Source organism: Myotis nattereri (genome assembly GCF_964212035.1).
Source record: "Myotis nattereri genome assembly, chromosome: 4".
In the NCBI taxonomy this organism is placed as follows: Eukaryota; Metazoa; Chordata; class Mammalia; order Chiroptera; family Vespertilionidae; genus Myotis; species Myotis nattereri.
The window spans coordinates 101,212,882-101,240,227 of NC_138079.1; the positions used below are offsets into that span (position 1 = coordinate 101,212,882).

Consider the following 27,346-nt stretch of genomic DNA (forward strand, 5'->3'; position numbering starts at 1 on the left):
TGGGCGGTCCTCCATTTCTGGCCTGGGTCTTCTCACAGCCTCTACATGAGTGACCTGCTCGGTTTCACTCCCCACTCCAACCCATTCTCCACCTTTAAGCTACAGGTTCCTTCCAACTGGCCATCTGCCCAGTTGCTCCCTCCTAGAATTCGTCACTGTCCTGACGGAGGCTGGACCCTTGGTGGTCTCCTCTCAGGCCCTCCCTGTCTCTTATCCTCGTGTTGGCCCCTCCTTGCCTTTGTCCTGGATCCTGTAGTTCTCTCTGCACCAACTATTCTTCCTTCTTAGGGAAGGCTACCCAGTCTGAGGGAAGGCTACCTCCTCCAGGAAGCCCTCCTGGCTTCCCTTCCTCCTCCTCAGGCCCCTTCTTCATCCCTTGTACTCCATTACTACTTTTTTGCACTCACTACCTTCCCCACTGAGAGTCCCTGTGCCTTTTTTTCTGTATCCCTGGTGTATACAGCCAACATTGATTGATCACTAAGTGTGTGCCAAGCCTGTCCTGAGCATTTTGGGGGGTATTATCTAATCCTCACAATGGCCCTCTGAGGAAGAAATCACCATTACTCTCATTGTTTGAAAAAGGAAATAGTCCTAGGAAGGTTAACCACCTTGCCCAGGGTCAGGCAGCTGGAGTGGTGGAACTGAAACTCTGGCTGGACAGGCTGAGCCTGGCCCATGTGGCTCATGCACGACCTGCCTCTTACACCAAGGCTCAGGGGGCTTCTGGTGACCAGTGATGGGCCCAGGAGGGATGGGAGTTGCCTTCCCCTAGGCCTCCCAGCACTGGCAAGGCTCTGGGGTGGGATGGGCTGTGGCTGTGGAAGGGAGTGGCCAGGGATACACAGCTCTGCCTTCTCCCTCACAGCTAAGTCCCCAGCTTGAAACCACAGTGTCATGAGCCCCTGGCTTGTCACTGGCTTGTCACTGTGCAAGTGGGGATTTCCAGAAATAAAGAAGAAGGGGCTTTGGGAAACTCAGGTAAGAGGCCCTGATAGGGAGGCATAGAGAGATGTGGGTTGGGGTCCTTATCCTCCAAGGAATTTAATGGGGGCAAAAGGGCCCACTGGTCCCCAGTTGGTGGCAGAGAGAGAAGCCCAATGGAATTCTGCAAGTCCCGAGGGCAGAGAGGGAGATGGCTGGAGAGAAAATGACAATCAGATTCCAAATGGCCTCAAATGATCAGAAAGATGAACTTATCTAAAGAAGCCATTTCAAAGAAGAAAGAAGAGAGTGGAATAGTCTGACGCATGGCCTGAAGGAGAACGTCAGGGCCCGGCCAGTGTGGCTCAGTGGTTGAGCATCGACCTGTGAACCAGGAGGTCACAGTTAGATTCCCAGTCAGGGCACAAGCCCAGGTTGCGGGTTCAATGCCCAGTGTGGGGAATGCAGGAGGCAGCCAATTCATGATTCTCTCTCATCGCTGATGTTTCCCTCTCTCTCTCCCTTCCTCTGTGAAATCAATACAAATATATTTTTAAGAAGAACATGGAGAAACTGGAGAGAAGCAAGCGTTCCAGGCAGCGTGCCCTCTGCCTGTGAACAGCCCCGTTCTCCCTGTGAGTTGACAGGAAGATACGCTAGAGGGGGCTTCATGCCGGGACACGACCCCCTGTGCCCTTGACCTGGCTACACAAGTGGCCCAGGAAGGGCTGGGAGGAGATGGAACAAACAACTTAGTTGTGCTAGTGGGGAGATGAGTAAAGGCGATTTTATGTACGTTAAAAAAATTTGGCCCTAACCGGTTTGGCTCAGTGGATAGAGCGTCGGCCTGCCGACTGAAGGGTCCCAGGTTCGATTCCGGTCAAGAGCATGTACCTGGGTTGCGGGCACATCCCCAGTGGGGGGTGTGCAGGAGGCGGCTGATCGATGTTTCTCTCCCATCGATGTTTCTAACTCTCTATCTCCTTTCCTCTCTGTAAAAAATCAATAAAATATATTAAAAAAAAAAATTAAAAAAAAAAAAATTTGGCCCTAACCGGTTTGGCTCAGTGGATAGAGCATTGGCCTGCGGACTCAAGGGTCCCAGGTTCGATTCCGGTCAAGGGCATGTGCCTTGGTTGCGGGCACATCCCCAGTCGGGGGCGTGCAGGAGGCAGCTGATCGATGTTTCTCTCTCATCGATGTTTCTAACTCTCTATCCCTCTCCCTTCCTGTCTAAAAATATCAATAAAATACATTAAAAAAAAGTTGGCTTATGAAATGATACAATTTTTATTTTTTTAATCCTCACCTAAGGATATGCTTTTTATTGATTTTTTAGAGAGAGAGGAAAGGGGGCTACAGAGAGAGAAAACATCCATGTGAGACACCGATTAGTTGCTTCTAATTGGGGACTGAACGCGCAACCGAGGTATGTGCCTTGTCCAGGAATCGAACCCACAACCTTTTGGTGAACTGAGCCACCCGGCCAGGGACCTTGTTATTTTTTAAAATAAAGTATGTCCTGTAGGTAAACACAGCAGATAGAAGCGGGACCTGCAGCCGCTTGGTCACTGGTAGAGGGCGCCTTGGGCTGTCCCTGACCACCAGGGGGCGGTGTGAGGCTCTCTCCCTGGGCCATGGAAGGAAGGAAGGGAGGGAGGGAAGGAAGGAGGGAGAATTCTGCGGGTTTACAGTACACCAGGCCCTGGCACTGAGCCTGACACAGGCAGCAGGCTCTCAGAAAGGGTACACAAGCGACACCGTCTGCTCTGGACCCTCCCTCTGATCTGGGCTCAGCACCCTGAAGGCCAGCCCGACCTTCTCACCCCCACCAGTCGGCTCACAATCTCCTGGCCATCTGCCTTCCACCCTAAGCCACTCATCTGACATTTAGTGAGCATCTACTGTGTGTAGACACCAAGCTAGGCTCTGGGGATACAAAATTTAGGAAGAGTGTTCCTACCCTCTAGGACAGCGGTTCTCAACCTGCGGGTCGCGACCTCTTTGGGGGTCGAACGACCCTTTCACAGGGGTCGCCTAAGACCATCGGAAAACACATATATAATTACATATTGTTTTTGTGATTCATCACTATGCTTTAATTATGTTCAATTTGTAACCATGGAAATACATCCTGCATATCAGATATTTACATTATGATTCATAACAGTAGCAAAATTACAGTGATGAAGTAGCAACGAAAATAATTTTATGGTTGGGGGTCACCACAGCATGAGGAACTGTATTAAGGGTCGCGGCATTAGGAAGGTTGAGAATCACTGCTCTAGGAGCTCACAGCCATGGGGGCTGGACTTGTCCCAACCCTCGGCTGGAAAAGTGGTCACCAGGAGAGGTGATACAAAGGAGGGAGGGGCTGGGCTGCTTGGACTGCCTCCAGGGCGGTGATCTAGGAATGAGGTGTTAAAAGAGGAAGAGGGTTTGAGCAGGGAAGGTAGAGATCTAGCTTGTACTTAAATCACAGAATGCTGGACAGCTGGTTCTGAGATGGAAACAGGTGGACACATTCTGGTGTGGACGATCTGAGAGGCAGTTAGTGACAAGCAGCAGGATGGGGAAGAGGGCACAGATGAATGACCTGAACATGCATGAAACACTGCTAACAGTGGAGGCCCCTGGGGACCTGATGGGGAAGGAGACTACCCATTATGGATATTCTCATATGTACTGATTTTTACAGAGAAGAAGGGAGAGGGAGAGAGAAACATCAATGATGAGAATCATTGATTGGCTGCCTCTTGCACGCCCCCTACTGGGGACCAAGCCAGCAACCTGGGCATGTGCCCTTGGTCAGAATTGAACCCAGGACCCTTCAGCCTGCAGGCTGAGGCTCTATCCACTGAGCCAAACCAGTTATGGCTGTATTGATTTTTTACTAGGTGCATTTTACCTTTAAAAACCATAAGAGAGGGAGGAATGGGGAGCAAGTGCTTCATGGGCACAGGGTTCCTTTTGGGGCATAAACATGTGGAACTAGAGGTGGTGTTTGTACAGCCTGTGAATGCCCTAAACACCACTGAACTGTTCACTTTAAAATGGCTAAATTCAGACCTGGCTGGTGTGGTTCAGTTGGTTGGAGTGTTGTCCAGTGCAGGGAAAGTTTGCTGGTTCACTTCCCGGTAGGGGCGCATGCCTAGGCTGAGAGTTCTATCCCAGGTGGGTGTGTGTACAGGAAATGGATGCTTCTCTCATCTCTCTCTTTCTTTCTCTCTCTCTCTCTCTCTCTCTCTCTCTCTCTCTCTCTCTCTCTCTCTCTCTCTCCTCTCTTCCACTCCCTTTAAAAATCAGTAAAGCAGGCTGGCCGGCATAGCTCAGTGGCTGAACGTCAACCTATGACCCAGGAGGTCATGGTTCAATTCCTGGTCAGGGCATGTGCCTGGGTTGTGGGCTTGATCCCCAGTGTGGGACGTGTAGGAGGTGATCAATTAATGATTCTCTCTCATCATTGATGTTTCTATCTCTCTCTCCCTCTCCCTTCGCTTCCTCTCTGAAAGCAATAAAGATATGTATTTTTTAAAAGATTAAAAAATAAAAAATCACTAAAACATATCCTTGGATAAGGATCAAAAAATAAATAAAAATTAAAAATAAATAAAATTGTTAAATTCAATCTTTAAAAAAAAAGATAAAAACAAAGCTCTTCCTTGGGTGGCTAGAGACGAGGACTTAAAATGGCACAAATTACCATGGACCAAGCCCAAAAAGGGGTTCACCTGAGGTGGTGGTGGGAGCAGGAGAGGAGGGTGCTTCCGCCTGGTTGAGGTCCTAGCAGACACTGTGGCCACTTGAGCTGACCCGGCCTGAGGCGGGCAGGCTTCTGAAACAGCAGCTACAGCCCTGCCCCCTGCTCCCCAGGCCAGGTCATTCCTCACCAGTTCTGGCCATGTCGGAGTGTCCTCATGTCAACCATAAGATGATCCTAAGCATGCTATAGGAAAAAGCTGTTACTGTAGGTATTGTTGGTGGCACCCCTCAACCATAGGCCCCAGAAATGCACACTGCCATGTGAGCCAACGCACACCCTCTCTCTCTCAGAACACCCTATTATACTAGCAGCACAGGCAGGACCACATGGGGGCTCCTGCTCTCAGGGGCTGACAGTCTCCAGGGGAGGAAATGGGGAGACTCGGAAAGAAAAGCGTTGTCTTCTGGGGCCTCAGGGAGAGTGTCCTGGTTGCAGGGGCACTGCAGCCGACTGAGGGGTGGGACATGTCCTGTGTAAAGGCCTGGAGGCAGAGGCTCTTGGTTCAGAGGAGGAACTGGAAACCAGCTGGCACCAAGCTTCCATTCATCTGTCCTACCAGGACTTCTCACCCCCTGGCCAGGGCCCCCCCCATCAGGGCAGCAGCAGAAGCACTGACAGAGAGCACTGGTCTTGGACTCTGGGCAGCCACAAAGGAAGAGAGAGGGGCAGGAGCCTGTCTGCGTGCTGAGCACAGCGAGGAAGCAGAATGGAAGGGAAGAGAGAAGCAGCAGTTTCACAGGAGGGCAAAAGCCCCAAAGCAGCTGCAGGGAGGATGGGAAGGGCACTGGGAGGAGTCAGACACGCAGAAAAAAAGGCTATGTTTTCATTTATATCACACAATTAAAACCCTAGGTATTAGGAAAGACGCTAACCTTGACCCATATAACCTTCCAGATGAAACATTTTCATTTTGATGAACATGACTTTTTGATACTGAATTTTCCACATGACAGGGGTCCAAGCAATTCTTGACTGAGACATTCGGTTGCTCCTCTCATTCCTCTTATTTATGGAGCACGTCTACATGACAGGCTGTGTGAAAAAGAGCAAACAAAAAAAAAATAGGAAAGAACTTGGTTCACACTGGCCTTGGCAGCAATTGGAGCAGGGCATGCAGCTCCTGTAATGGACAGAAACTTTTTTAAAAAATATACTTTATTGATTTTTTACAGAGAAGGAAGAGGGATAGAGAGTTAGAAACATTGATGGGAGAAAACAATCGATCAGCTGCCTCCTGCACACCTACTACTGGGGATGTGCCCGCAACCAAGGTACATGCCCTTGACCAGAATCGAACCTGGGATCCTTCAGTCGGCAGGCCGACGCTCTATCCACTGAGGCAAACAGGATAGGGCCAGAAACATTTCTTACTGTTCAATCAGCTAATGCAGTCTTTATTTATTTATTTTTAAATATATTTTTAGCCGTGGCCAGTTTGGCTCAGTGGATAGATCGTCGGCCTGCGGACTGAAAGGTCCCAGGTTCGATTCCGGTCAAGGGCATGTACCTTGGTTGCGGGCACATCCCCAGTGGGAGGTGTGCAGGAGGCGGCTGATTGATGTTTCTCTCTCATTGATGTTTCTAACATTCTATCTCTCTCCCTTCCTCTCTGTAAAAAATCAATAAAATATATTAAAAAATAAAATAAAATAAAATATATTTTTACTAAAGGTCCAGTGCACAAAATTTACTAAAGGCCCTGGTCGGCAATCAGGGCCAATCTGTGGGGTGACCAGCAGGGTGATGGTGGTGGGGGGGCCCTGCTGGCCCCTGCCTTGGCTGGCCTGGGGCCTGCTGGCTGGGGGCAGCTCCTGCGTTGAGCGTCTGCCCCCTGGTGGTCAGTGCATGTCATAGCAACTGGTCGTTCCACAGGTCATTCAGCCGTTCGGCTGATTTGCTTATTAGGCTTTAGTTATATAGGAAGGATTGATTTCGGAGAGGAAGGGAGAGGGAGAGACAGAAACCTCAACAATGAGAGAGATTCATCGATTGGCTGCCTCCTGCACGACCCCCACTGGGGATCAAGTCCAAAACCTAGGCATGAGCCCTGATCAGGAATTGAACCTGGACCTCCTGGTTCATAGGTCAACACTCAACCACAAGCCAGCCGGGCTAATGCAGTCTTTTTTAAAAAATATATTTTTATTGATTTCAGAGAGGAAGGGAGAGGGATAGAAACATCAGTGATGAGAGAGAATCATTGATTGGCTGCCTCCTGCATGCCCCCTTCTAGGGACCAAGCCAGAAACCTGGGCATGTACCCTCGACTAGAATTGAAACCGGGACCCTTCAGTCTGCAGGCCGACGCTCTATCCACTGAGCCAAACCAGCTAGGGCCAATGTAGTCTTTTAAATTCTTCAAGGGAGCACCCTGGCCAGTATGATTCAGTTGGTTGGGCGTTGTCCCATGCACCAAAAGGTTGCCAGTTGATTCCTGGTCAGGGCACCTACCTGGGTTTCAGGTTCAGGTTTGATCTCTGGGGTGCATGTGGGAGGCAACCAATTGATAAATCGCTCTCACATCCATGTATGTATCCCTCTCCCCTCCCTCCTTCCCTTCTACTCTCTAAAAATCAATGGAAAAAAATTTCCTTTGGTGAGGATTAACAACAAAAAAATCTTCAAAGGAGCAATGCTCCTTCAAGTCCAGTGCTTCCTTCTCCTCCATGGACGTTGCCAGTTCTGAATATGATGCATCCAGGACTCCCCATCCCCCATCCCATTTATTTTCCCAATCATTATTTCACAGTGATTTTGTTACATTTGTTCTTGTTAATTTTTGTTTAGGATTCAAAATAAAACTGACCAAACATATTACTAAATAACCTATTTTCACTTTTCCAAAATTGAATTGTGCTACAAAGCCACACATTCTCTCACTATACATTTTTACACAGTTCTTGCAATTTTTTATTACATTCATTTAGATACTCCAAAGTGTCAGCCCACTTATCCATTTTTCAGTCAATAACCATTCGAGATGAAAGGTAAAAATTCACACTTTTTTCTCTTCAATGTTTAACTTGTTTTTGACAAAACATGTCCTTTGCCAGTCAGTGCCCTTCAGTATGAAATAGAGCAGACGTCTGCTCCTGTCTCTTCGCATGAAGATAAAAACAGGCTGGGACTGTTTGCACTGCATGAGCTTCCCTGCTGTGGATGGCCTCACTGGGCCAGAGCAGAACTGCAGTCTCCCTCTGGCCGGGGCACTTCTCACTGGTGAACTAACCAAGCAGCCAGGTAATACGCCTGTGGATTCAGCGATCTGAAGTGGAAGGTGTTGTTGGTTGGTGTGTCTCTGTCATGTCATGGGTCAATGTGTCCACTGACTTTGCTTCCTCGGTCCCAAGCGTAGTGTTGACAAATTCCACATGGTTGGGTAAAAGGAGCCTGTCTGCCAGTGTGGGGGGCCATTTCATCTTTAGCAACAAGTCACATGTACCTAACTTCTCAATTACAATCTGACACTAACATAACGAAGACCATAGCGTTTTTACAGCGGATTATTATTATTATTATTTTAAATCCCCATGCTTCTCTGCCTTAGTGTTGTTGGGGGAAGCACCATGAGGTATGCTTGGTACCCCGTGCCATTTGGTAACTTCGTGCAAACAAGACATTTAGGCAGGAAAAAAAGATATTTAAGCAAAGACAAAAACAGGACATATGAATACATGTTTGAGACAGTAGGTATACTACCTAATTAGTGGCATTAAAAAAAAATCAGTGTCAGTCTTGTGAATTTGATGATATTCTGGATTTAATAAAAATGTGGGGCCGAAACCAGTTTGGCTCGGTGGATAGAGCGTCGGCTTGCGGACTGAAGGGTCCCGGGTTCGATTCCGGTCAAGGGCATGTACCTGGGTTGCGGGCACATCCCCAGTAGGAGATGTGTAGGAGGCAGCTGATCGATGTTCCTCTCTCATCAATGTTTCTAACTCTCTATCTCTCTCCCTTCCTCTCTGTAAAAAATCAATAAAATAAAATAAAAAAATTAAAAAAAATGTGGGAAAGTAGATATCTATAAAAATTAAATCTATTCCTGGAACAGAAAAAGGACTACAGAAAAACTCGGGGGTTGGGGGAGGCCATAATTTAATTTAATAGCATAATAATAATGTTATTTTCTTTGTTGTGATAAATGTATGATATTAACAGTGGGGAAGCTGGAGAAAGAATATAAGGAACTCTGTACCACCTTGTAACTCTTCTGTAAATCTAAACCTAAAATTATTTCAAAGTAAAAGGTTAATGGCTATTGGAGGGACAGCTGGGAAGAAGTGAATTCCCATTTCAGGCCATTCTCAGAAAAGCTAAGTGTGTTGCATAGTAAGGATCAGAAGATCCGATCCTGATTACAGAATCTTGGGTTGTCTCCCACCTCATCCTTTCAAACAATCCCAGAAGATCTATAAGATTCACTGGGAAAACACTAGGAGTTCTTGGAAGAAGAGAGAGCGAGAAGAGAGAGGATTATTGGTTGAAATAAAAACAGGATTGAATGAGTTCCAGAAAGCAGGGTTCGCAAACTCGTGGACAACAATCTGCAGAAGAAGACAACTTCAAAAAACCAACTAGAAGCAATATGCAGAGAAGTAAGATGACAGCTGGTCCACAGCAGAATCTGGAACCAGCGCGCCCAGGCAGATGGCGGGGGAGGGGGTTATTCTATAGAGAACCCCCCTTCTGGATTGGTGGGGAAGACAAGAAAGAACAAGCAGAAGACTCCTGGAAACAGGGATGGTGGCAGTACCAGCGAAGCCCCTCAGCCACCTCAGAAGAAAAGGGCCCGGGCTGACTCCATTGTTGAAAGTGAGGATGCATTTAAGCAGGGGTCCTCAAACTTTTTAAACAGGGGGCCAGTTCACTGTCCCTCAGACCGTTGGAGGGCTGGACTATAGTTTAAAAAAAAAACTATGAACAAATTCCTATGCACACTGCACATATCTTATTTTGAAGTAAAAAAACAAACAAAACGGGAACAAATACAATATTTGTATTTGCATGTGGCCCGTGGGCCGTAGTTTGAGGACCCCTGCATTTAAGAATAGAATGGACGTTACAGGAAAGATTCCTGAAGAATTAAAACTATGGCTTGTTGAGGATTGGGACTTAGTTACCAGGCAGAAGGAGCTATTTCAATTCCCCAAGAAAAATGTAGATGCCATTCTAGAAGAGTATGCAAGCTGCAAGAAATCGCAGAGAAATGTCAACAATAAGGAATACGCAGTGAATGAAGTTGTTGTAGAAATTAAAGAATGCTTCAACGTGATGTTAGGCACTCAGCTGCTCTACAAATTTAAGAGCCGAAATCCTCTTGGCTCACCCTGATACACCCGTGTCCCAAGTTTATGGAGCACCACAGTGAGATTATTTGTAAGAACTGGAGCAATTCTGGCATATATGCCCCTTGATGAGAAGAGCCTTACATTATTGTAGGACTATTTGTGTGATTTCCTAAAATACCTGGCAAAGAATGCTGCATCTCTGTTAACTGCCAGTGATTACAAAGTAGCTTCGGCTGAGTACCACCGCAAAGCCCTGTGAGGGTCCACTGAGCACTCGCTGTTTTGTCCGGTATCCGTAAACACTCATTTCGTCCTTAGTCTTTTTCTTGTATAATTGATGTCCTTTAAAATTGTTAATGTATAACAGGGCTTATATTTCAGTTTTTCTGTTTTGTTTTAAACAGAAAATAAAAGGAGTACAAGCTCCTTTTATTTCAAAGTTGCTACCAGTGTATGCAGTAATTAGACAAAAAAAGAAACATTCAGTAGAACATCTTCTTGTATAGTTGACAACATTGCTTGAATGCTGGTGGTTCTATCCCTTTGACACTACACAATTTTCGAATTATGTGTTAATGCTACCTGATAAAAATGCCCTGATTCCTAGTGTCAAAGGTTCTACGCAATGTATATACCTGAAAACCCATGCGTCTGTGCTCTTTTTTAAATGGTGCTTGAAGTAAAACAGCCCATCCTCTGCAAGTCCATCCATGTTGTTCCTTAGGCATTCTATCTTTGCTCAGATTGCTGAAGGATGGTGGTTTGTCTCATGGTTTTTGTATTTGAGTCTAATGCACGTTCTAACATGATAGAGGCAATGCTTTATTGTGTAGCTGCGGTTTTCTCGAGAAGTTGATATTTAAGGAACTGTATTTCAGATCTTAAATAAAATTTGTTTCTAAATTTCAAAGCAAAAAAAGTTAAAAAACTTAATCTATTAAATATTTTATTTTTATTGATTTCAGAGAGGAAGGAAGAGGGAGAGAAACATCCATGATGAGAGAGAATCATGGATTGGCTGCCTCCCGCAAGTCCCCCACTGGGGATCGAGCCCACAACCTGGGCATGTGCCCTTGATTGGAATCGAACTTGGGAACTTTCAGTTCATAGGTGGCGCTCTATCCACTGAGCCAAACCGGCTAGGGCTTAAATATAAAATATTTAAGGAAACTAACACTTTATGGCTTCGTGAAATGGGTAAGAGAAATTTGAAGGTCTTCTGAAATCTAAAATTTCTAAAACAAATTGTCCTGAAAAGCTAAAAAAATTAAGCACCTTACCTAATAACAGACAAACATGCAAATTGACCATACCTTTGCTACAGCCCAAACCACGCCCACCAGCCAATCAGAGTGACTATATGCAAATTAACCCAACCAAGATGGTGGCTGGCAGCCACAGAGCTGTAGCAAGCAGGAGGCTTGGTTGCCCCAATGATGGAGGAAACCAAGCTTCCCGGCCGGCTGCTGCTTCCTCTCAAGGCAACAAGATTTCAATTATAGAAGGTAAATAAACCCCAGATACCTGCTTCCAGCCGCCATGGCCACGGAGCTGGAGTGAATTAAAAAAAAAAGCCGGGGCCGGTTTGGCTCGGTGGATGGAGCGTCGGCTTGCGGACTGGGGGGTCCCGGGTTCGATTCCGGTCGGGGGCATGTACCTTGGTTGCGGGCATATCCCCAGTGGGGGATGTGCAGGGGGCAGCTGATCGATGTTTCTCTCTCATCGATGTTTCTGGCTCTCTGTCTCTCTCCCTTCCTCTCTGTGAAAGATCAATAAAATATATTTAAAAAAAAAAAAAAAAAAAAAAGGAAAGGCTGGGAGCTTCTGTTGCCGTGGGGCTTGGTCAGTCTGAAAACAGCCATCAGCCCCTCACCCAGGCTGGCCAGGCACCCCAGTGGGGACCCCTACCCTGAAGGGGGTTTGGGCAGCCTGAAAACGGCCCTCAGCCCCTCACCCAGGCTGGCCAAACCCCCATGCAGTGAGGGTCCCCACTGGGGGTCTTGACCAGCCTGCAAACAGCCATCAGCCCCTCCCCTAGGCTGGCCAGGCATCCCAGCGGGACCCCCACCCTGATCCAGGACACCCTTCAGGGCAAACCAGTCGGCCCCCACCTGTGCACCAGGCCTCTATTCTATATAATAAAAGGGTAATATGCAAATTGACCCTAACAGCAGAACGACTGAGAATGACTGGTCACTATGACACACACTGACCACCAGGGGGAAGATGCTCAATGCAGGAGCTGTCCCCTGGTGGGCAGTGTGCTCCCACAGCGGGAGAGCTCTGCTTAGACACAAGCCAGGCTGATGGCTGCCAGCACGGCAGTGGTGGCGGGAGCCTCTCCAGTCTCCTCAGCAGCACTAAGGATGTCCGACTGCAGCTTAGGTCTGCTCCCTGCTGGCAAGTGGACATCCCCCGAGGGCTGCCAGGCTGTGAGAGGGATGTCTGACTGCCAGCTTGGGCCCGATCACTCAGGGAGCGGGCGTAAGCCAGCAGGTGGACATCCTTTGAGGGGGTCCCAGACTGCAAGAGGGCATAGGCCAGGCTAAGGGACCCCCCCCCCCCGAGTGCACAAATTTTTGTGCACCGGGCCTCTAGAGTAGTTTATAAAAATAGAAAAAATTTGAAATACTAATTTTAATTCAATAATTAAAACTCTGAATAATGAAATGGCTTAGTCTTTTTTTAAATTATTTTATTACATATGTCTCCTTTTTTTCCCGCCCTTAACAATCCCCCGGTCTCCCCTACCCCCCCAGTGTCTTATGTCCATTGGTTATGCTTATATGCATGCATACAAGTCCTTTGGTTGATCTCTTACCCCCCTCCCCTTCCCGCCCCTCAACCCTCCCCGGCTTTCCCACTGTAGTTTGACAGTCTGTTCGAGGCAGCTCTGCCTCTGTATCTATTTTTGTTCATCAGTTTATAATGGCCTTTATTATCCATGAGTGAGTGAGATCATGTGGCGTTTTTCCTTCATTGACTGGCTTATTTCACTTAGCATAATGCTCTCCAGTTCCATCAATGCCGTTGCAAATGGTAAGAGTTCCAGCAGGCAGACATCCTCCGAGGGGTCCCAGACTGCAAGAGGGCATAGGCTGGGCTAAGGGACCCCCTCGAGTGCACAAATTTTTGTGCATAGGGCCTCTAGTGTAGTTTATAAAAATAGAAAAAATTTGAAATACTAATTTTAATTCAACAATTAAAACTCTAATGAAATGGCTTAGTCTTATATTAAAATTTATTTTTGAGCCCTAGCTGGTTTGGCTTAGTGGATAGAGTGTCGGCCTGCAGACTGAAGGGCCCAGGGCTCGATTCCAGTCAAGGGCACATGTCTGGGTTGCTGGCTCGGTCCCCAGTGGGGGGCCTGCAGGAGGCAGCCAATCAACAATTCCCTCTCATCATTGATGTTTCTCTCTCTCTCTTCCTCTCCCTTCCTCTCTGAAATCAATAAAAATATATTTAAAAAAAATATATTTGAGCCCTAGCTGCTTTCTCAATGGTTAGAGCATTGGCCCTCGGCCTGAAGGGTCGTGAGTTCAGTTCTGGTCAAGGGCATGTACCTTGGTTGCAGGCTCCATCCCACCTGGTTGAGGCACATGTGGAAGGCAACCAATCATTGTGTCTATCTCACATCAATGTTTCTGTCTCTCTCCTCCCTTCCACGCTCCCTAAAAATCAATGAGAAAAATATATCGAGTGAGGATTAACAAAAAATAAAAATAATTTTTGAAAAACTGATTTTCTGAAGCCCTAAAGGTATACAGTCCATTTTATTTTTATTTTTTAAAAAATATTTTTATTGATTTCAGAGAGGAAGGGAGAAGGAGAGATCGATAGAAACATCAACAGTGAGAGAGAATCATTGATTGGCTGCCTCCTACACGCCCCCTACTGGGGATCAAGCCTGCAACCAGCATGTGCCCTTGGCTGGAATCGAACCTGGGACCCTTCAGTCCTCAGGCTGATGCTCTTACCCATTGAGCCAAACCAGTTAGGGCTACAGTCTATTTTAATAAATCACTTAATGAAGTGGTTTAAACTATATTGAATTTTTGTTTTTAAAATGAACTTTTAAACATTTCCAGAAAAACAAATAATTCATTATGCAATTTCAAAAAACTGGCTAATTTTTTTTTTTTAAATATATTTTATTGATTTTTTTACAGAGAGGAAGGGAGAGAGATAGAGGGTCAGAAACATCGATGAGAGAGAAACATTGATCAGCCGCCTCCTGCACATCCCCCACCGGGGATGTGCCCGCAACCCAGGTACATGCCCTTGACCGGAATCGAACCTGGGACCTTTCCGTCCGCAGGCCGACGCTCTATCCACTGAGCCAAACCGGTTTCGGCAAAACTGGCTAATTTTTAACATAAAAAACTAATCATAAATAATCAGGAAGAAATAATAGAGAATATTAACAAAATAAATTATGTGCTATTTAGGAACACCTAATATCATATAAGGACAATAATAAGAAAAATAAAGATAATAATAACATACCTTTTAGTTTAGCAGAAAAATTAGGAAGAAGAAATTCAAAGAAACTATTTTGTGTGCACACACAAAGATGTCATGATATAGAAATCATGACTAAGTAGCGATTGCCCTCCCTGGACTGGATGTCTGGGAAGGCCTGACAGGGGCCCTCGGGATAGCCACAGAGAATCTTCCGGGCTTACCAGAAAAAGAATCCCCAAGTTCAGGAAGTTTGTGGAGGGAGTGCTGGGGTCCAACCCCAGCAGGTCCAGGGGTCCCCAAAGGTGTGGACGGAGTCGGCGAAGAAGAAATGACACAGAGACAAGCGTTCAGTTGATCAGCAGCCTAGCCAGGATCTCTAGCCAAGTTCTGATCAGGATCTCCAGCGAAGTTCTGGTTAGGATCTTCACCCAAGTTCTGTGTCCATGTTCTCTTGCTAGGTTTTCCAGCAAGGTTCTGTAGCCATGTTCCCTCGCTAGGTTCTCCATCCAGGTTCAGTCACCAGGTTCTAGTCAGGTTCTCTTGCCATGTTCTATCCAGGTTCTGTAGCCAGGTTCTGTCTATAGGTTCTTCAGCCAGGTTCTCTTGCTAGGTTCTGTCTCTAGGTTCTGTATCCTGTTGTCTTGTTACATCTGTATTTATACCAGTTGATTCCAATCCTATCAATCTCTATTCCAAAGGTTAGGGCATTTCTTATCTCCATTCCAGGGAGTAAAAATTATGTAGCTTAAGCGTGATTGTTCGTAGTTAAAAGTGATTAACTACCCGCCTGGCACTTAGTTAAGGGGTTTTATTCCCTCCCTAACTTCAGGGGAAAATCCCTCCCTACTTGGGGAAACAACCTTTCTCGGAGGGGTGACCTTGATTAAAACACATAGTGCCAAGAAGGGGAGCAAACACATCAAGAACAGTATGCCATATACGCCAGGTCCCTTGAAACATATGCTGAGCAGATGTTTCTTCCCTGCAGTGACTGTGTCAAGCAGCAAGGATGGACCGGCTCCCGGCAAGGGAGCTATGTAAATAGTACTAAAAAATACTGTTAGTGCCCTAGCCGGATTGCTCAGCGGGTAGAGCCTCAACCTGTGAACTGAAGGGTCCTGGGTTCTATTCACGTCAAGGGCAGGTAGGTGGGTTGTAGGCTCAATCCCCGGCCCTCATTGGGGTTCATGTGGGAGACAACCAATTGATGTGTCTCTCTCATCTTGATCTTTCTCTGTCTCTCCCCTTCCCTTCCACTCTCTCTAAAAATGAAAGAAAAAAAAAAATCCTCAGGCGAGGATTAACAAAACAACAAAAACTTTTAGCTGCTTCTGAAAAGCTATGTTTTTAAAAGACCTTCATGCCGAAACCAGTTTGGCTCAGTGGATAGAGCATCGGCCTGCGGACTGAAAGGTCCCAGGTTTGATTCCGGTCAAGGGCATGTACCTGGGTTGAGGGCACATCCCCGGTGGGGGATGTGCAGGAGGCGGCTGGTCGATGTTTCTCTCTCATCGATCTTTCTGACTCTATCTCTCTCCCTTCCTCTCTGTAAAAAATCAATAAAATATATTTAAAAAAATAAAATAAAATAAAAGACCTTCAACATTCTGGTGATAAAGCACTGACAAGCATAGCGGGGTGCAGCCTCCAGGGTCCCATTTGGTGATAAGCCTGGAGGGAAGAGCCCCCGGAGTTTCCTCCGGTTGAAGAGACCAAACTTGGACTATGTAATGAGACCGTGTTTAATAACACCAAAATACAAGCGAGGGCTGTAGGGGCTCAGAGGAAGGGGGAGTAGCAAGGGCTGCAGTGATCTGGGGTGGTGGGTCAGCAGTGACACCGCTTCCCAGCACCTTTCCCCTCACAGCCTTTCAACAGTCCTGGAGGGACAGCAGAGCAGGATTGGTCCCATTTTACAGTTGGGGAAACTGAGTTCCAAATAAGTTCATTGGCTTGTCCAAAGCCACACGGGGTTCCTGGTCCTTTCTTCAGTCCCACTGTGGTCTGGCTCAGAGGAGTTTGAGAAGGTGGACACCACAAGAAGAGCAAGCAGTGTACAGATGGGCAGGGATGTGGTATGTAGGACTGAGGGGTGGGGGTGGGGGGCTGGCTGGAGGACAGTAATCCTTGGCACCTGCAGCCCAGGCTGCTGCAGCACAGTCACTTGGGTGTCTGCTTCTCCCCTCTTCCCTCCTGGGTGCCCAGGCCCTCAGGACCAGCTGAGGGAGGTCATAGGGCAAGAGGGCTGCTCCTTGCAGTGTTCATTGGTCAAGCTTCACTTGGCACCTACTGTGCATGAGTCCAGTGCAGAACCAGGCAGGGCAGGGTGGAAGAGGAAAGGTGGCAGCACAAGGAAGTCACACTATGTAGCCGATCACAGTGCTGTGAGAGGGATGCAAAGGGAACACACACGCCATGCAGAGGGGCTCGCATTGAAGGTGCGGTGAGGGCAGGGAGTTAGGGAGGGTGCAGACCTGGCACACGGACTTGTGGGGAGGACTGGATGAGACAAGCACGACATGCTGAGGAGTCTGGATGGGATCCTGGGAACCAGGTCACTGCAGCGACATAGAGGAGATATGGGGCCACCACAGAGACTGCAGGAGAGCTTAGGAGGTTCTGACTGAGGAAGAGAACTGGAGAAGGCTCCGTGGGTCCAGGCTTCTCCAGGCACGCCCCTGGAAATGGAGCTGGCTGGTTTGAGGTCAGAGGGCCCTCCCCTAGCCATCTTGGGAGGCCTCTCCAAGTGTGAGTACATAGTGAGGCCCAGAAGCTTCAGACTCTGCAGAAACACAAGAACATATGATGTCCATTCTGGTCCTTCATCCCACTGGCCCTTAGCCCTCCCTTGGGAGGAGCCCAGAGCTCAGCATAGATCCTGCCTTCCCCAACCTCTTTCACCTTATGGCTAACTGTCCAAGAGGCAGCCCCAGGAGGCCAGCATGGGAAGGAGGAAACTGGGTTAGAAGCCCCAGGCAGATGCTCCTGCCAAGAAAGTCCCCAGGGCACCTGTGTCTTCTCAGGACCAACACACCTCTGGAGAGCCAGAGCAGCAGGGCAGGCAGAAGGCTGCAGAGCCTTGCACAGAAGCCATGCAAAGAGGCACCAGCAGGGGGTGCCACAGACCCACATTTGGCAGCCAGTTCTAGTTCTGTCTCCACCACGAAGGGATTAAGGATCAGGGGCTGCAAGTGGGGGATGGCCCCACAGAGGAGAGCGAGGACCTGAGACCAAGGTGGAGGCAGTAGAAAGTCTGAGCAGAGTCAGGTATCCCTGCCCAGCCCAGCATCAGGGCCCCAGCTGTATCCCAATGCTGCCTATGCATGTGGTGAGGGGATCTTCATTCACTGCCTTTTCCCTAGAGAGCCTGCCCCACCCCACCGCCCCCCATCCCACAGTGGCAGCTCGGTCACCATCAGCACAGGCCTGTCAGCAGGTGTCGGGGTCCTGGAAGCCCCAGGCCTCCACAGCAGCGATGAGGAAGTTCTCAGAGCAGAGGGGCTGGTTGTTGAAAGTGTCGCAGTGGCCCGTGCGGCCCCGATTCAGGTCCCCATCGATGTAGAGAGCCTGGCCGCCCCCTCCACCTGCAGGATGCTCAGTCAGTGGCTGCCCCTCTGTCTGGTACTGCCCTGGAGGTGCTCTCCTCCTGCCCCTGAGCATCTCCACTTGTCCCTGCCCCAGCCTTGCTAGAGGCCTAAAACCAGAGGGCCGACCTTCAACCCTCCAAAGGCTGCCAGCCCTCAGCCTGGGTCCAAATTCTAGGCTAGAGTCCACTTCCCAGCTGGTTTACCCAGAATACCTGCCCCTACTCCCACTCCTCATGCCTGCTTTCTTCCTCTGCCATCACGGGGGCTCTGCCTGTCCTTCAGGTGAGGCACCTGCATCTGAGTCAGCAATGACTGACCCAGGGGCTTTGGCCACCCATGATCCTGTACCCTTCTCCAAGGCTAAGTGAGACACCCACCTATGATGAGGCAGTCACTGCCCCCAGCCATGAACATGGACTCAGTCTTGGAGGGCAGATTGAAGTGCCGAGTGGCCAGGAACGGTGAGAGGCGGTCAGCAGGGTTTGAGGATGAGGATGTGGACAAGGACACGGAGTGGCAGTGCCGGGACGAAGTGGCAGAGGTCTCCAAGGAGACTGGCTTAGTCAGCTCTGGGTGTTTGATGACTACCCACTCATAGCGCTGGACCTCCGGCTGCAACTGAAGATGAAAGTATGAGGAACTGGCACACTACGCCCTGCAGGGCCCTTCTGGCCACTTTCCTCCCACAAATCTTCATTGAAGAGCTCTGTGTATGAGGCCTCCTGCCAGGGCTGAGGAGACGGTGCCACACAAGGCAGGTAGGGCCTGCCTGCTCTCATGGATCTCACGGTCTAATGATCACAAACCAGAGGAAAACGAGAGGTTATCCCGTAGGGTAACGGCTATAACAAAAGTAAACAGGGCCACGTGAGCAGGGGTGATAAGGGTGCTGGGCCTGTTGATCTTAGAGCACCTGCAGGGAAACCCACTTACCCTAAACACAAAGCATTCTCCGGTCCCAAAGAAGCCCAGTTTGCCTCCAAACTTATTTCTCTCGCTCCAGTCTGTTGACAGGTAAGCTCCACACACCTGGGGAGAAAGGCCCAAGGTGAGGCTGTACCGTGCTGGCCTGCAAGAGCATCCCTTTGCTTAAGGCCTCCTCGGGGCCACGGTACCATCACAGCTTTGTCACTGAACCCTCACTCCCACTTGAGGGCAAGAGCCGAAGAAGGTGAAGAGAGGTGTGGGAAGTCAGAGTTTGGAGGGCGTGGGGTTAGCAGTGAGAGTGGGGGTGGAGGGGTTTGGGATATTTTCATTTTGCTTCCCTCCTTGGCCCTCAAGCATGGGAATAGCCCTATGTCCACATTCTGTTGTTGGGCATCAGCCCCAAGGAGGCCCCTCAGATGAGAGCTTCCAGGAGGTACGCCTGCTCAACAACATTCTCCAACCCCCTGTCAGCCAGCAAAGCACTTGATTTCACCATTAAAGTCAGGGTTTTCCCCAATTGTCTGACAATCAGTCACCTGCTATGATACAGATGTCCAGGTTCCTCCTGGAAACCCAGACAGAGTCTGGATGGGATGAGGAACCTAAAACTCCCATGGGTGCAGGTTTGGGAGCCACTTGAACCAGAAGCTTCTACCACCCTAGCCGGTTTGGCTCAGTGGATAGAGTGTCAGCCTGTGGACCAAAGGGTCCCAGGTTCAATTCCGGTCAAGGGAACATGCCAGGGTTGCGGGCTCAATACCCAGTAGGGGGTGTGCAGGAGGCAGCCAATCAATGATTCTCTGTCATCATTAATGTTTCTATCTCTCTCTCCCTCTCTCTTCTTCTCTTAAATCAATAAAAATATATATTAAAAAAAAGAAAAAACTCAAGTGAAATGTTAAAAAAAAAAAGCCTCTACCACTGGCAGACACCCCCAGGATGGGGGCACATGAGCGCTGATCTCCCTAGTCTTGGTGACTTTCCAGGGGACAGATACTGTAGCCGAAAGGGCCCTGAGAACTACCTGTTAGGGGGTGAAGGCAAGTGAAGGCAGCTGACACAGCTGGTGCTGGCCCGCTGTGTTGGGAGGAGGCTGGGCCTCGCTTACTGAGCATTTCTGCAATGGTCCTCCTAAGTAGCCAGGCTGTGTCAGCAGGGCCTGGGCCCTCAGGGGAAACAAGGAGGCCCTGGGCACTTGGGGGTCAGATAGGGAGGCTAGATTCACTTCATTGTGGACGGTGGCTCTGCTCTGTGCCCCTAAGTGTGGGAATGCTGGGTGGAGGCTGCAGGGGCACAGGAGCAGCAGAGTACCCCAAACTCAGAAGCCAGAACCCCAGGCTCCCTCTGGTCCCTGCTCACCTCCTTTTGTGTGGTCTTAATGAGCAGGAGGGTGGGCTCATGTCCTTCACACTGGAAATAGAACCTGGGGGAAGAGACCACACGTACCAGTCCTGATGGGAAGCAGTTCTCCTGAACTCCTTCCCACACCACCTCTAGCCAGCTTTGCTGACAGCACTCACAGCGCCTGGGAAACCTGGACTGCTAGGGGCAGACGGGCCCAGGACTGCATTTCCTTATCTCCTGGCGACCAGGCACTGTGGCCAAGGACCTAGCAACACTCTGGACTGGGCACTCTTCTAAGCCAAGGGGGAGCTCCCCCAGGGTCTGCAGGGTGAGCAGTCAGCTGCCCCAGGACTGTCTGCCCTGGTGTGAAGCATGGCAAATCGCTCCCAGCAGGCAGAGCTGTGTGCCAGGTGCTTCGGAAAAGCAAAAACAAGAGGAACAGGTCCCTGCTCTAGGAAAGCTTAGAGTCCAAGCATGTGGGAGCTGTTGGCAATGGGAAGCATGTGAGGAAGCCTGAGGTTGCCACTGTGGTGGCTCCAGGTGCCCAGTGCTTGGCTGGCAGCCCTGGCAGCTCCATTAGCTGTCCCTCAGTCACACAGAGGTTGGGGCTGGGCGAATGTAGCTCTGGCTGTGCCATAATGCTCATGGGGCTACAGACAGTCCCCGCCACATGGGCTGGGCCAACTCTGCCTGTGTTGCCTCTGCTGGGTCACCTGTGACCCAAGCCACAGCGTCTGAGGCTCCAGGGGTGCTGAACCTGACAGAGCTGCCAGGGAGGCAGTGTGCCCTGGGGAGTCCAGCACAGCCCCAGCCCCATAGGGCCAACCTATTCCTGGCTTGTGGACTGACAGAGTGAGGGTGGGGAGTACTGAATCACACAGCCTGTTGCCTTGAGTCGTCCTCTTATAGTTCTGTAAGTTCCCATGTCATCACCATGCCTACATGAGGACATGGAGTTGTGGCATGTACGGTAATGACCGACCCCTGAATTTGGGTGGCCTGGGAGTGAGAGAAGCCCAGAAAAGGGCTTCCCAATTCTAGGGCCCCAAGAAGAGGCAGGGCCTCACCCAAGTGCCAAGGTTCACAGGCCCATTTTCAGTGTGACTTCCTGGAAGCACAGATAGAATCAGAAGCTGGACAACTTCACCACTCCCTCTGCCCCTCCAGCACCACCTGACCCTTAGAGTCCATGCCTCGGGGCCTCGGGGCCTCGGAGGGCAGGCCTAGCCTCCCCAGTCTCCCGGCATTACCTAGTCAGGCTGTACCCATGCTGCAGTGAGGAGAAGAGCAGGAGGGGCTGACAGAGGGCGAATCGCTCAGGGATCCAGGACCAGATATCTCTCATCTCCTTCACACTGACAATCTCCGAGTGAAAGTTCTCCGCATGAACAGCCAGGTGCACAAACTGCCTGGGGAGAGCCAGGAGAGACTCAGCGCACACCTGCAACCCCAGGCCTGACCATACCCCCTACCCTGGGGGTGTGCACTGGATCTCTTGAAAGCTAAGCCTGGAGGGAACTTCTCACCTGTTCAGCCAGGTTAAAGCCGGGTCCAAGGAACCCTCAGGAAGAAACAGGGTGGAGCTGTTCCCTGGAGCCCCACTCCCATCCCTTCCTTACTAACAGAGGAGAGTGCCAGCCCAGACAAGGACAAAAGCACCTTTTCTCTAAGAAATGGGGACAGAAAGTGAGTCAGCTCTGGCAAGACAATGCTCAAGGCCAGCCAAGCACGAACAGAGAGCACAGCTGAGGCAACTAAGCAAACAGACAGACAGACAGACAGAAGAACAAACAGATGGTTCCTGAACATCAGCCAGGCTCCAAGGCAGCACTGCAGAAGCAAGCCCTGAGAGCCAGCACAAGCAGCCAGACCCTGGGATAGCCAGGCCAGAAGACAGAGAGAATCCAGGCATGGAGATGTGGTTTCCAGACCTACCTTTTAGAAAGTGAAACACTGAAAAACAGGAGGAAGCAACGGACATGGAGAAGAAGAAGAAAAATAAAACAGACAAGGAGAGGTTAGTAGTAAGTACTGATGTCTAGGACATGTCTGCCTTTGGCCTGGAAGAAAGGCCTTCACACCTACAGTCATGTCATCTGTATCAGGTCATACTGTACCAAGACAGTATCAGGACACCATGGGCCCTTCCCATCCCTGCTCCCCAGGGTTCTGAGTTCAGGGCAGGGGGCATGTCCAGCAGCAAGTGAGCCCAGAGCTCGAGGGGTAGAAGAGGGGCCGCAAAAAAAAAAAAAAGAAAAGAAATGACCAGAGGCAGCCAGTCTGGCCCACTCTTTGGTCTTCTGACCACATGGTCAACACCCAGCTTTCATCTCCGCCTTGGGCCTCAGGCCTGAGGACAGTAACCGTGTCTTTCATGCCCACAGCTGCCTCAGCAGCCTATGGCTGTAACCAGCAAAGTCCTCTCTCTTTTCCTATCATCTCCTATCCATGTACAGGAGCTGGCTGGCAGTAGGCAGACCAAGAGGCTGGCAGGACAAGCTCATGCCTAAGTCCCCAGGATGTATTCCACCAAAGCCCCACCCTAAGTGGGCCCCTAGCAGCCTGCCCAAAGGCCAGCCTACCTCTTCTGCTTGACGGTGATACCCCTCTGCTTCAGAGCTTTCTCATTGGCCATCTGCAGAAGCTGAATCTCCTTCCGAGAGAAGAGGCGGATGGCGAATGCTTTCTCCAGCAGCTTCTCAGGAGACACGGTCTTGGCAATATCCTTGACGAAGGTGCGGATGTCCTGCTTCACATTATCCGACTCAAGCGGCTGTCCAGCTTTCACCTTGTGAAAGAACTTGAGGATTGCCAATGCCACGCGGTACAGCACCTTGTAACCTTCCACCAGAAAGACATCAAAGACACGAGCGAAGTAGCTGAGGGGAAGCTCCCCAAACAGCCAGCGCTGCCAGTCCGCATAGACCTGCAGGACGTCCTCCGACACCGCCACCATCAGCTTGTGGGCTGCCTGACAGTACTTGTTCACCAGGTCCCCAAATGTCATGCAGGAAGATTCAAAGGCCAGAAAGCTCTGATCAATCAGCTTCTTGCTGGGGTCATTGCAGGCCAAGATGCGGCAGGCCTTCTCGAAGCACTCTGCTTCATCGATGCTGTAGTGCAGCAGCAGGGCTACGACCGCAGGCAGGGCGGGGCAGAAGGAGATGTCAGGGAACTGGTTGGCAATGCAAAGCAGAATCTTCCGAACAGCACCCTCACCCCGTGTGTTCAGGCAGTAGCTGGGCACTTGCGTGTTGTCCACAAACTCAGGCAAGGGCAGGGTGCTGCTGCTGTGCTTGCCCACGATCTTGCCCACAATGTCACTGTACACGCTGGCATCAGGAGTGACTGTGCGGCAGGGAATGTCCCGGATCAGGCGCTGGTATACCTTCCCCCGCAGAGCATGGCTGTGGGCCCAGTAACCCTGGCGGGCCAGCTGCTTCAGTTCTTGCAGCTCAGTGCAGCTCAGTTCCTTGGGTCCCAGGTCCTGGATGGCAGTGTCCATCTTGTCTTTGTCCACAAAGCAGTTGTACCCCTGGGAGTCCATAGTGCAGGTTGTACCCGGGAGGAGGGCCCTGGGCTGCCAGGAAGGGGCAAAGAGCAGCTTCCAGCCACCTCTGGAGGCTTTTCTGCTAACCTGTTTGCCACCCCATGCCCTGTAGGATTAAAAACCATGCTTAATATATGTGTATAAAGGTTCTCATTTTAGAGAATATGTTTTTGTTTGACTCTTTATATAAAGTATTATAAGGGCTCCATTTAGGATAGGTGGATATTCTGAGAGGTCACTATGAACTCTGGAGTGTAACTTCTTTTCATGGAGCTTATCAAGTTACTGTAATAGGTCACACAGATTATGAATATCAAGAAGCTAGAAACAAGTTCCTGGAAGGGCTTCAAAAGAGAGCCTGACAATGACTCTCAGGGATGGAAGGCCTATCAGGCTCCCACCCACTACCATCCTGTGGCCTGTGGGCCTTAGGAAAGGATCCACTGGTTAAGGGGACCGATTTAAGTCAAGATATGCTTTGTTTCAGTTCTCGAAGGTTTCAGGCCTTTAACCAGCTGCGTATCATGAGGAAGACACACCCTACTCTGCCCCACTGTCCCTGGGCTAGAATTCAGAGGCCAGCTCTTAACCTTCTAAACATGCTAGCTAGGCTTTAGGCAGACTAGAGAAGAAATACTAGTGAGGAGTAGACATGAGGGCTGAGAAATAAATAAAGCTGTTACAGCTTCAAAATTAGACTTTTTGGTTGATTGTTAATCCAAACCCAAGGATATATATTTTTTAATATCACTATTTTTTATTTTTGTATTTTCTATTGACTTCAGAGAGGAAGGGAGAGGGTGAGATAGAAACATCAATGATGAGAGAGAATCAATGATCAACTGCCCCCTGCATGCCCCCTACTGGGGATCGAGCCTGAAACCTGGGCATGTACCCTCGACTGGAATTGAACCCAGGACCCTTCAGTCTGCAGGCCGACGCTCTATTCACTGAGCCAAACCAGCTAGGGCCCAAGGATATTTTTTCCATTGCTTTTTAGAGAGGGGAAGGGAAGCGGGAGGAGTGGGGAGGCGGGGGAGGGGGGGAGGAAAGCATCTATGTGAGAAAGACACATTGATTGGTTGCCTTCTGACTGGGGCTGGGGATCAAACCTGCAACTCAGGTACATGACCTTGACAGGGAATTGAACCCGAGACTCCTCAGTGTGTGGGCCAATGCTCCAACTGAGTCACACAGGCCAAGGCAAAATTAGACATTTTTATATCTAAATGAACCAGAAGTATTGGAGGATTTGACACTATCTCTCCATTTGAGGCAACTATTGAAATTCAGGCAGACATTTAAAAATGGGTGAAATGTGCTATGTGAGACTCTGGCTGATAGGTCACTGCAGGTGAACAGCAAGACAGAAGTCTATGTTGAGGATACCACAATTTAACAGTTTTTGCTAAAGGCTACTGTCCTTGGCCTTTACAATAGTATGCCCATGTACCTCAGACTAACCTTTCTGCCTGTGATGGTGGAAGTGTCTGGAGATGTCACAAGTGTTTGCTTCAGTGAGTTTTGGTAAATGACCAGATCATTCCAGGTTCTCTTGAATCTAGAACATTCATCTGAAAATATAAAAAGCAAAAAATATCTTAAGAACACTGAGTGGAAAGTAAAGAATTATAGTTTAACACCTGTATTGTGAGAAGATATCTTAAGAAGGCACCTTGATTCTTTTTCTGTAGTAAAATATACAAAAAAATTTACCATTTACAAGTGTATAGTTCAGTAGCATTAAGTACATTCACACTGTTGTTTGTGCAACATCACCACCATCCATCTCCAGAACTTTTTCATCTTCCCAAACTGAAACTCTGTGCCCATTAAACGCTAACTCCTAGTTCCCCCTTCACCTGGCAACCACCATTGTAACCTCTGTCTCTTAAGAATTTGACTATTCTAAATACCTCATATTAGTGGAATCATACAATATTTGTCCTTTGTGTCTGGCTTATTTCACTGATCATAATGTCCTTAAGGTTCATCTATATTTATAGCATGCTTCAAAAAATTTTTTCAATATATTTGTATTGATTTCAGAGAGGAAAGGAGAGGGAGAGAGAGTTAGAAACATCTATGGTGAGAGAGAATCATTGATTGGCTGCCTCCTGCACACCCTCTACTGGGGATCGAGCCCGCAACCCGGGCATGTACCTTTGACCAGAATCAAACCCAGGATTCTTCAGTCCACAGGCTCTATCCACTGAGCAAAATTGGCTAGGGCAACACTTTTTGTTTTTTTTTAATTAATTAAATCTTTATTGTTCAGATTATTAGATTTGTTCCTCTTTTCCCCCCCCATAACTCCCCTCCTCCCAGTTACCGCCCCACCCTCCGCCCTCACTCCCCACCCACTGTCCTCATCCATAGGTGCACGGTTTTTGTCCAGTCTCTTCCCACATCTCCCACACCCCTTTCCCCCCCAAGAATAGTCAGTCCATTCCCTTTCTATGTCCCTGATTCTATTATGATCACCAGATTATTTGTTCACTTGATTCTTAGATTCACTTGTTGATAGATGCATGTTTGTTGTTCATAATTTGTATCTATACCTTTTTCTTCTTCCTCCTCTTCTTAAAGAATACCTTTCAGCATTTCATATAATACTGGTTTGGTGGTGATGAACTCCTTTAGCTTTTCCTTATCTGTGAAGCTCTTTATCTGACCTTCAGTTCTGAATGATAGCTTTGCTGGATAAAGTAATCTTGGTTGTAGGTTCTTGGTATTCATCACTTTGAATATTTCTTACCACTCCCTCCTGGCCTGCAAAGTTTCTGTTGAGAAATCAGCTGACAGTTGTATGGGTATTCCCTTGTAGGTAACTGAGTTTCTTTCTCTTGCTGCTTTTAAGATTCTCTCTTTGTCTTTTGCTCTTGGCATTTTGATTATGATGTGTCTTGGTGTGGCCCTCTTTGGATTCCTTTTGTTTGGGGTTCTCTGCGCTTCCTGGACCTGTAAGTCTATTTCTTTCACCAGGTGGGGGAAGTTTTCTGTCATTATTTCTTCAAAGAGGTTTTCAATATCTTGCTCTCTCTCTTCTTCTGGCACCCCTATAATTCTGATGTTGGTACGCTTGAAGCTGTCCCAGAGGCTCCTTACACTATCTTTGTATTTTCGGATTCTTTTTTCATTTTGCTTTTCCAGTTGGGTGTTTTTTGCTTCTTCGCGTTTCGAATCTTTGACTTGATTCTTGCGCTCCTCTGGTCTGCTGTTGGGTGTCTGTATAATATTCTTTATTTCAGCCAGTGTATGCTTAATTTCTACTTGGTTCTTTATCACAACATCGAGGGTCTCATTAGATTTCTTGAGGATCTCACTACATTTATCAGCGGTCTCACCAGTCTTTTCGAAGGCCTTCTAGACAGTTCTTGAGAGACCTTAAAAGTGTGGTTTTGAGCTCTATATCTTCCATTTCTGACATTTGCATCCTGTTTCTTTGTCTCTGCATTTTTTTATCTTTTCTTGGTGCACCCCCTAGTGGTCTTTGTGT

At 48.7% G+C, this 27,346-nt stretch overlaps 1 protein-coding gene and 1 pseudogene across 5 annotated transcripts; one reads left to right on the top strand and one right to left on the bottom strand.

Moving 5' to 3' along the window:
* The first annotated feature begins 9,188 nt into the window (after positions 1-9,188).
* LOC308517832 (mortality factor 4-like protein 2) lies at positions 9,189-10,234 on the top strand (annotated as a pseudogene). Its single transcript has 2 exons — positions 9,189-9,521; positions 9,739-10,234. The product of its transcript is annotated as a mortality factor 4-like protein 2 (transcript).
* Positions 10,235-16,167: 5,933 nt separating this feature from the next.
* TBC1D24 (TBC1 domain family member 24) lies at positions 16,168-23,947 on the bottom strand. Of its 4 annotated transcripts, none has more exons than XM_081089253.1 (8): positions 22,880-23,947; positions 22,233-22,250; positions 21,548-21,706; positions 20,313-20,376; positions 18,960-19,055; positions 18,404-18,644; positions 17,853-18,023; positions 16,168-17,221 (listed from the first exon to the last, which is right to left on the bottom strand). In XM_081089253.1, exons 1-7 carry the CDS (start codon positions 23,842-23,844, stop codon positions 17,869-17,871), a joined length of 1,698 nt encoding a protein of 565 aa, XP_080945379.1. In that variant the 5' UTR covers positions 23,845-23,947; the 3' UTR covers positions 16,168-17,221; positions 17,853-17,868. The 4 variants fall into 4 exon arrangements, with proteins under 4 accessions (XP_080945379.1, XP_080945380.1, XP_080945381.1 ...); XM_081089254.1 differs by having other exon boundaries at positions 17,866-18,023; positions 22,880-23,902; XM_081089255.1 differs by lacking the exon at positions 22,233-22,250 and having other exon boundaries at positions 22,880-23,902.
* Positions 23,948-27,346: the final 3,399 nt, after the last annotated feature.

Coding starts and splice junctions, on each gene's coding strand:
- TBC1D24 (XM_081089253.1), bottom strand. CDS start 23,844: ATGGACTCCCAGGGGTACAACTGCTTTGTGGACAAAGACAAGATGGAC. Junction 20,377..21,547: donor CATGGGTACAGCCTGACTAG/GTAATGCCGGGA, acceptor CTCTTCCCCCAG/GTTCTATTTCCAGTGTGAAG. Junction 19,056..20,312: donor TTAAGACCACACAAAAGGAG/GTGAGCAGGGAC, acceptor CTTTCTCCCCAG/GTGTGTGGAGCTTACCTGTC.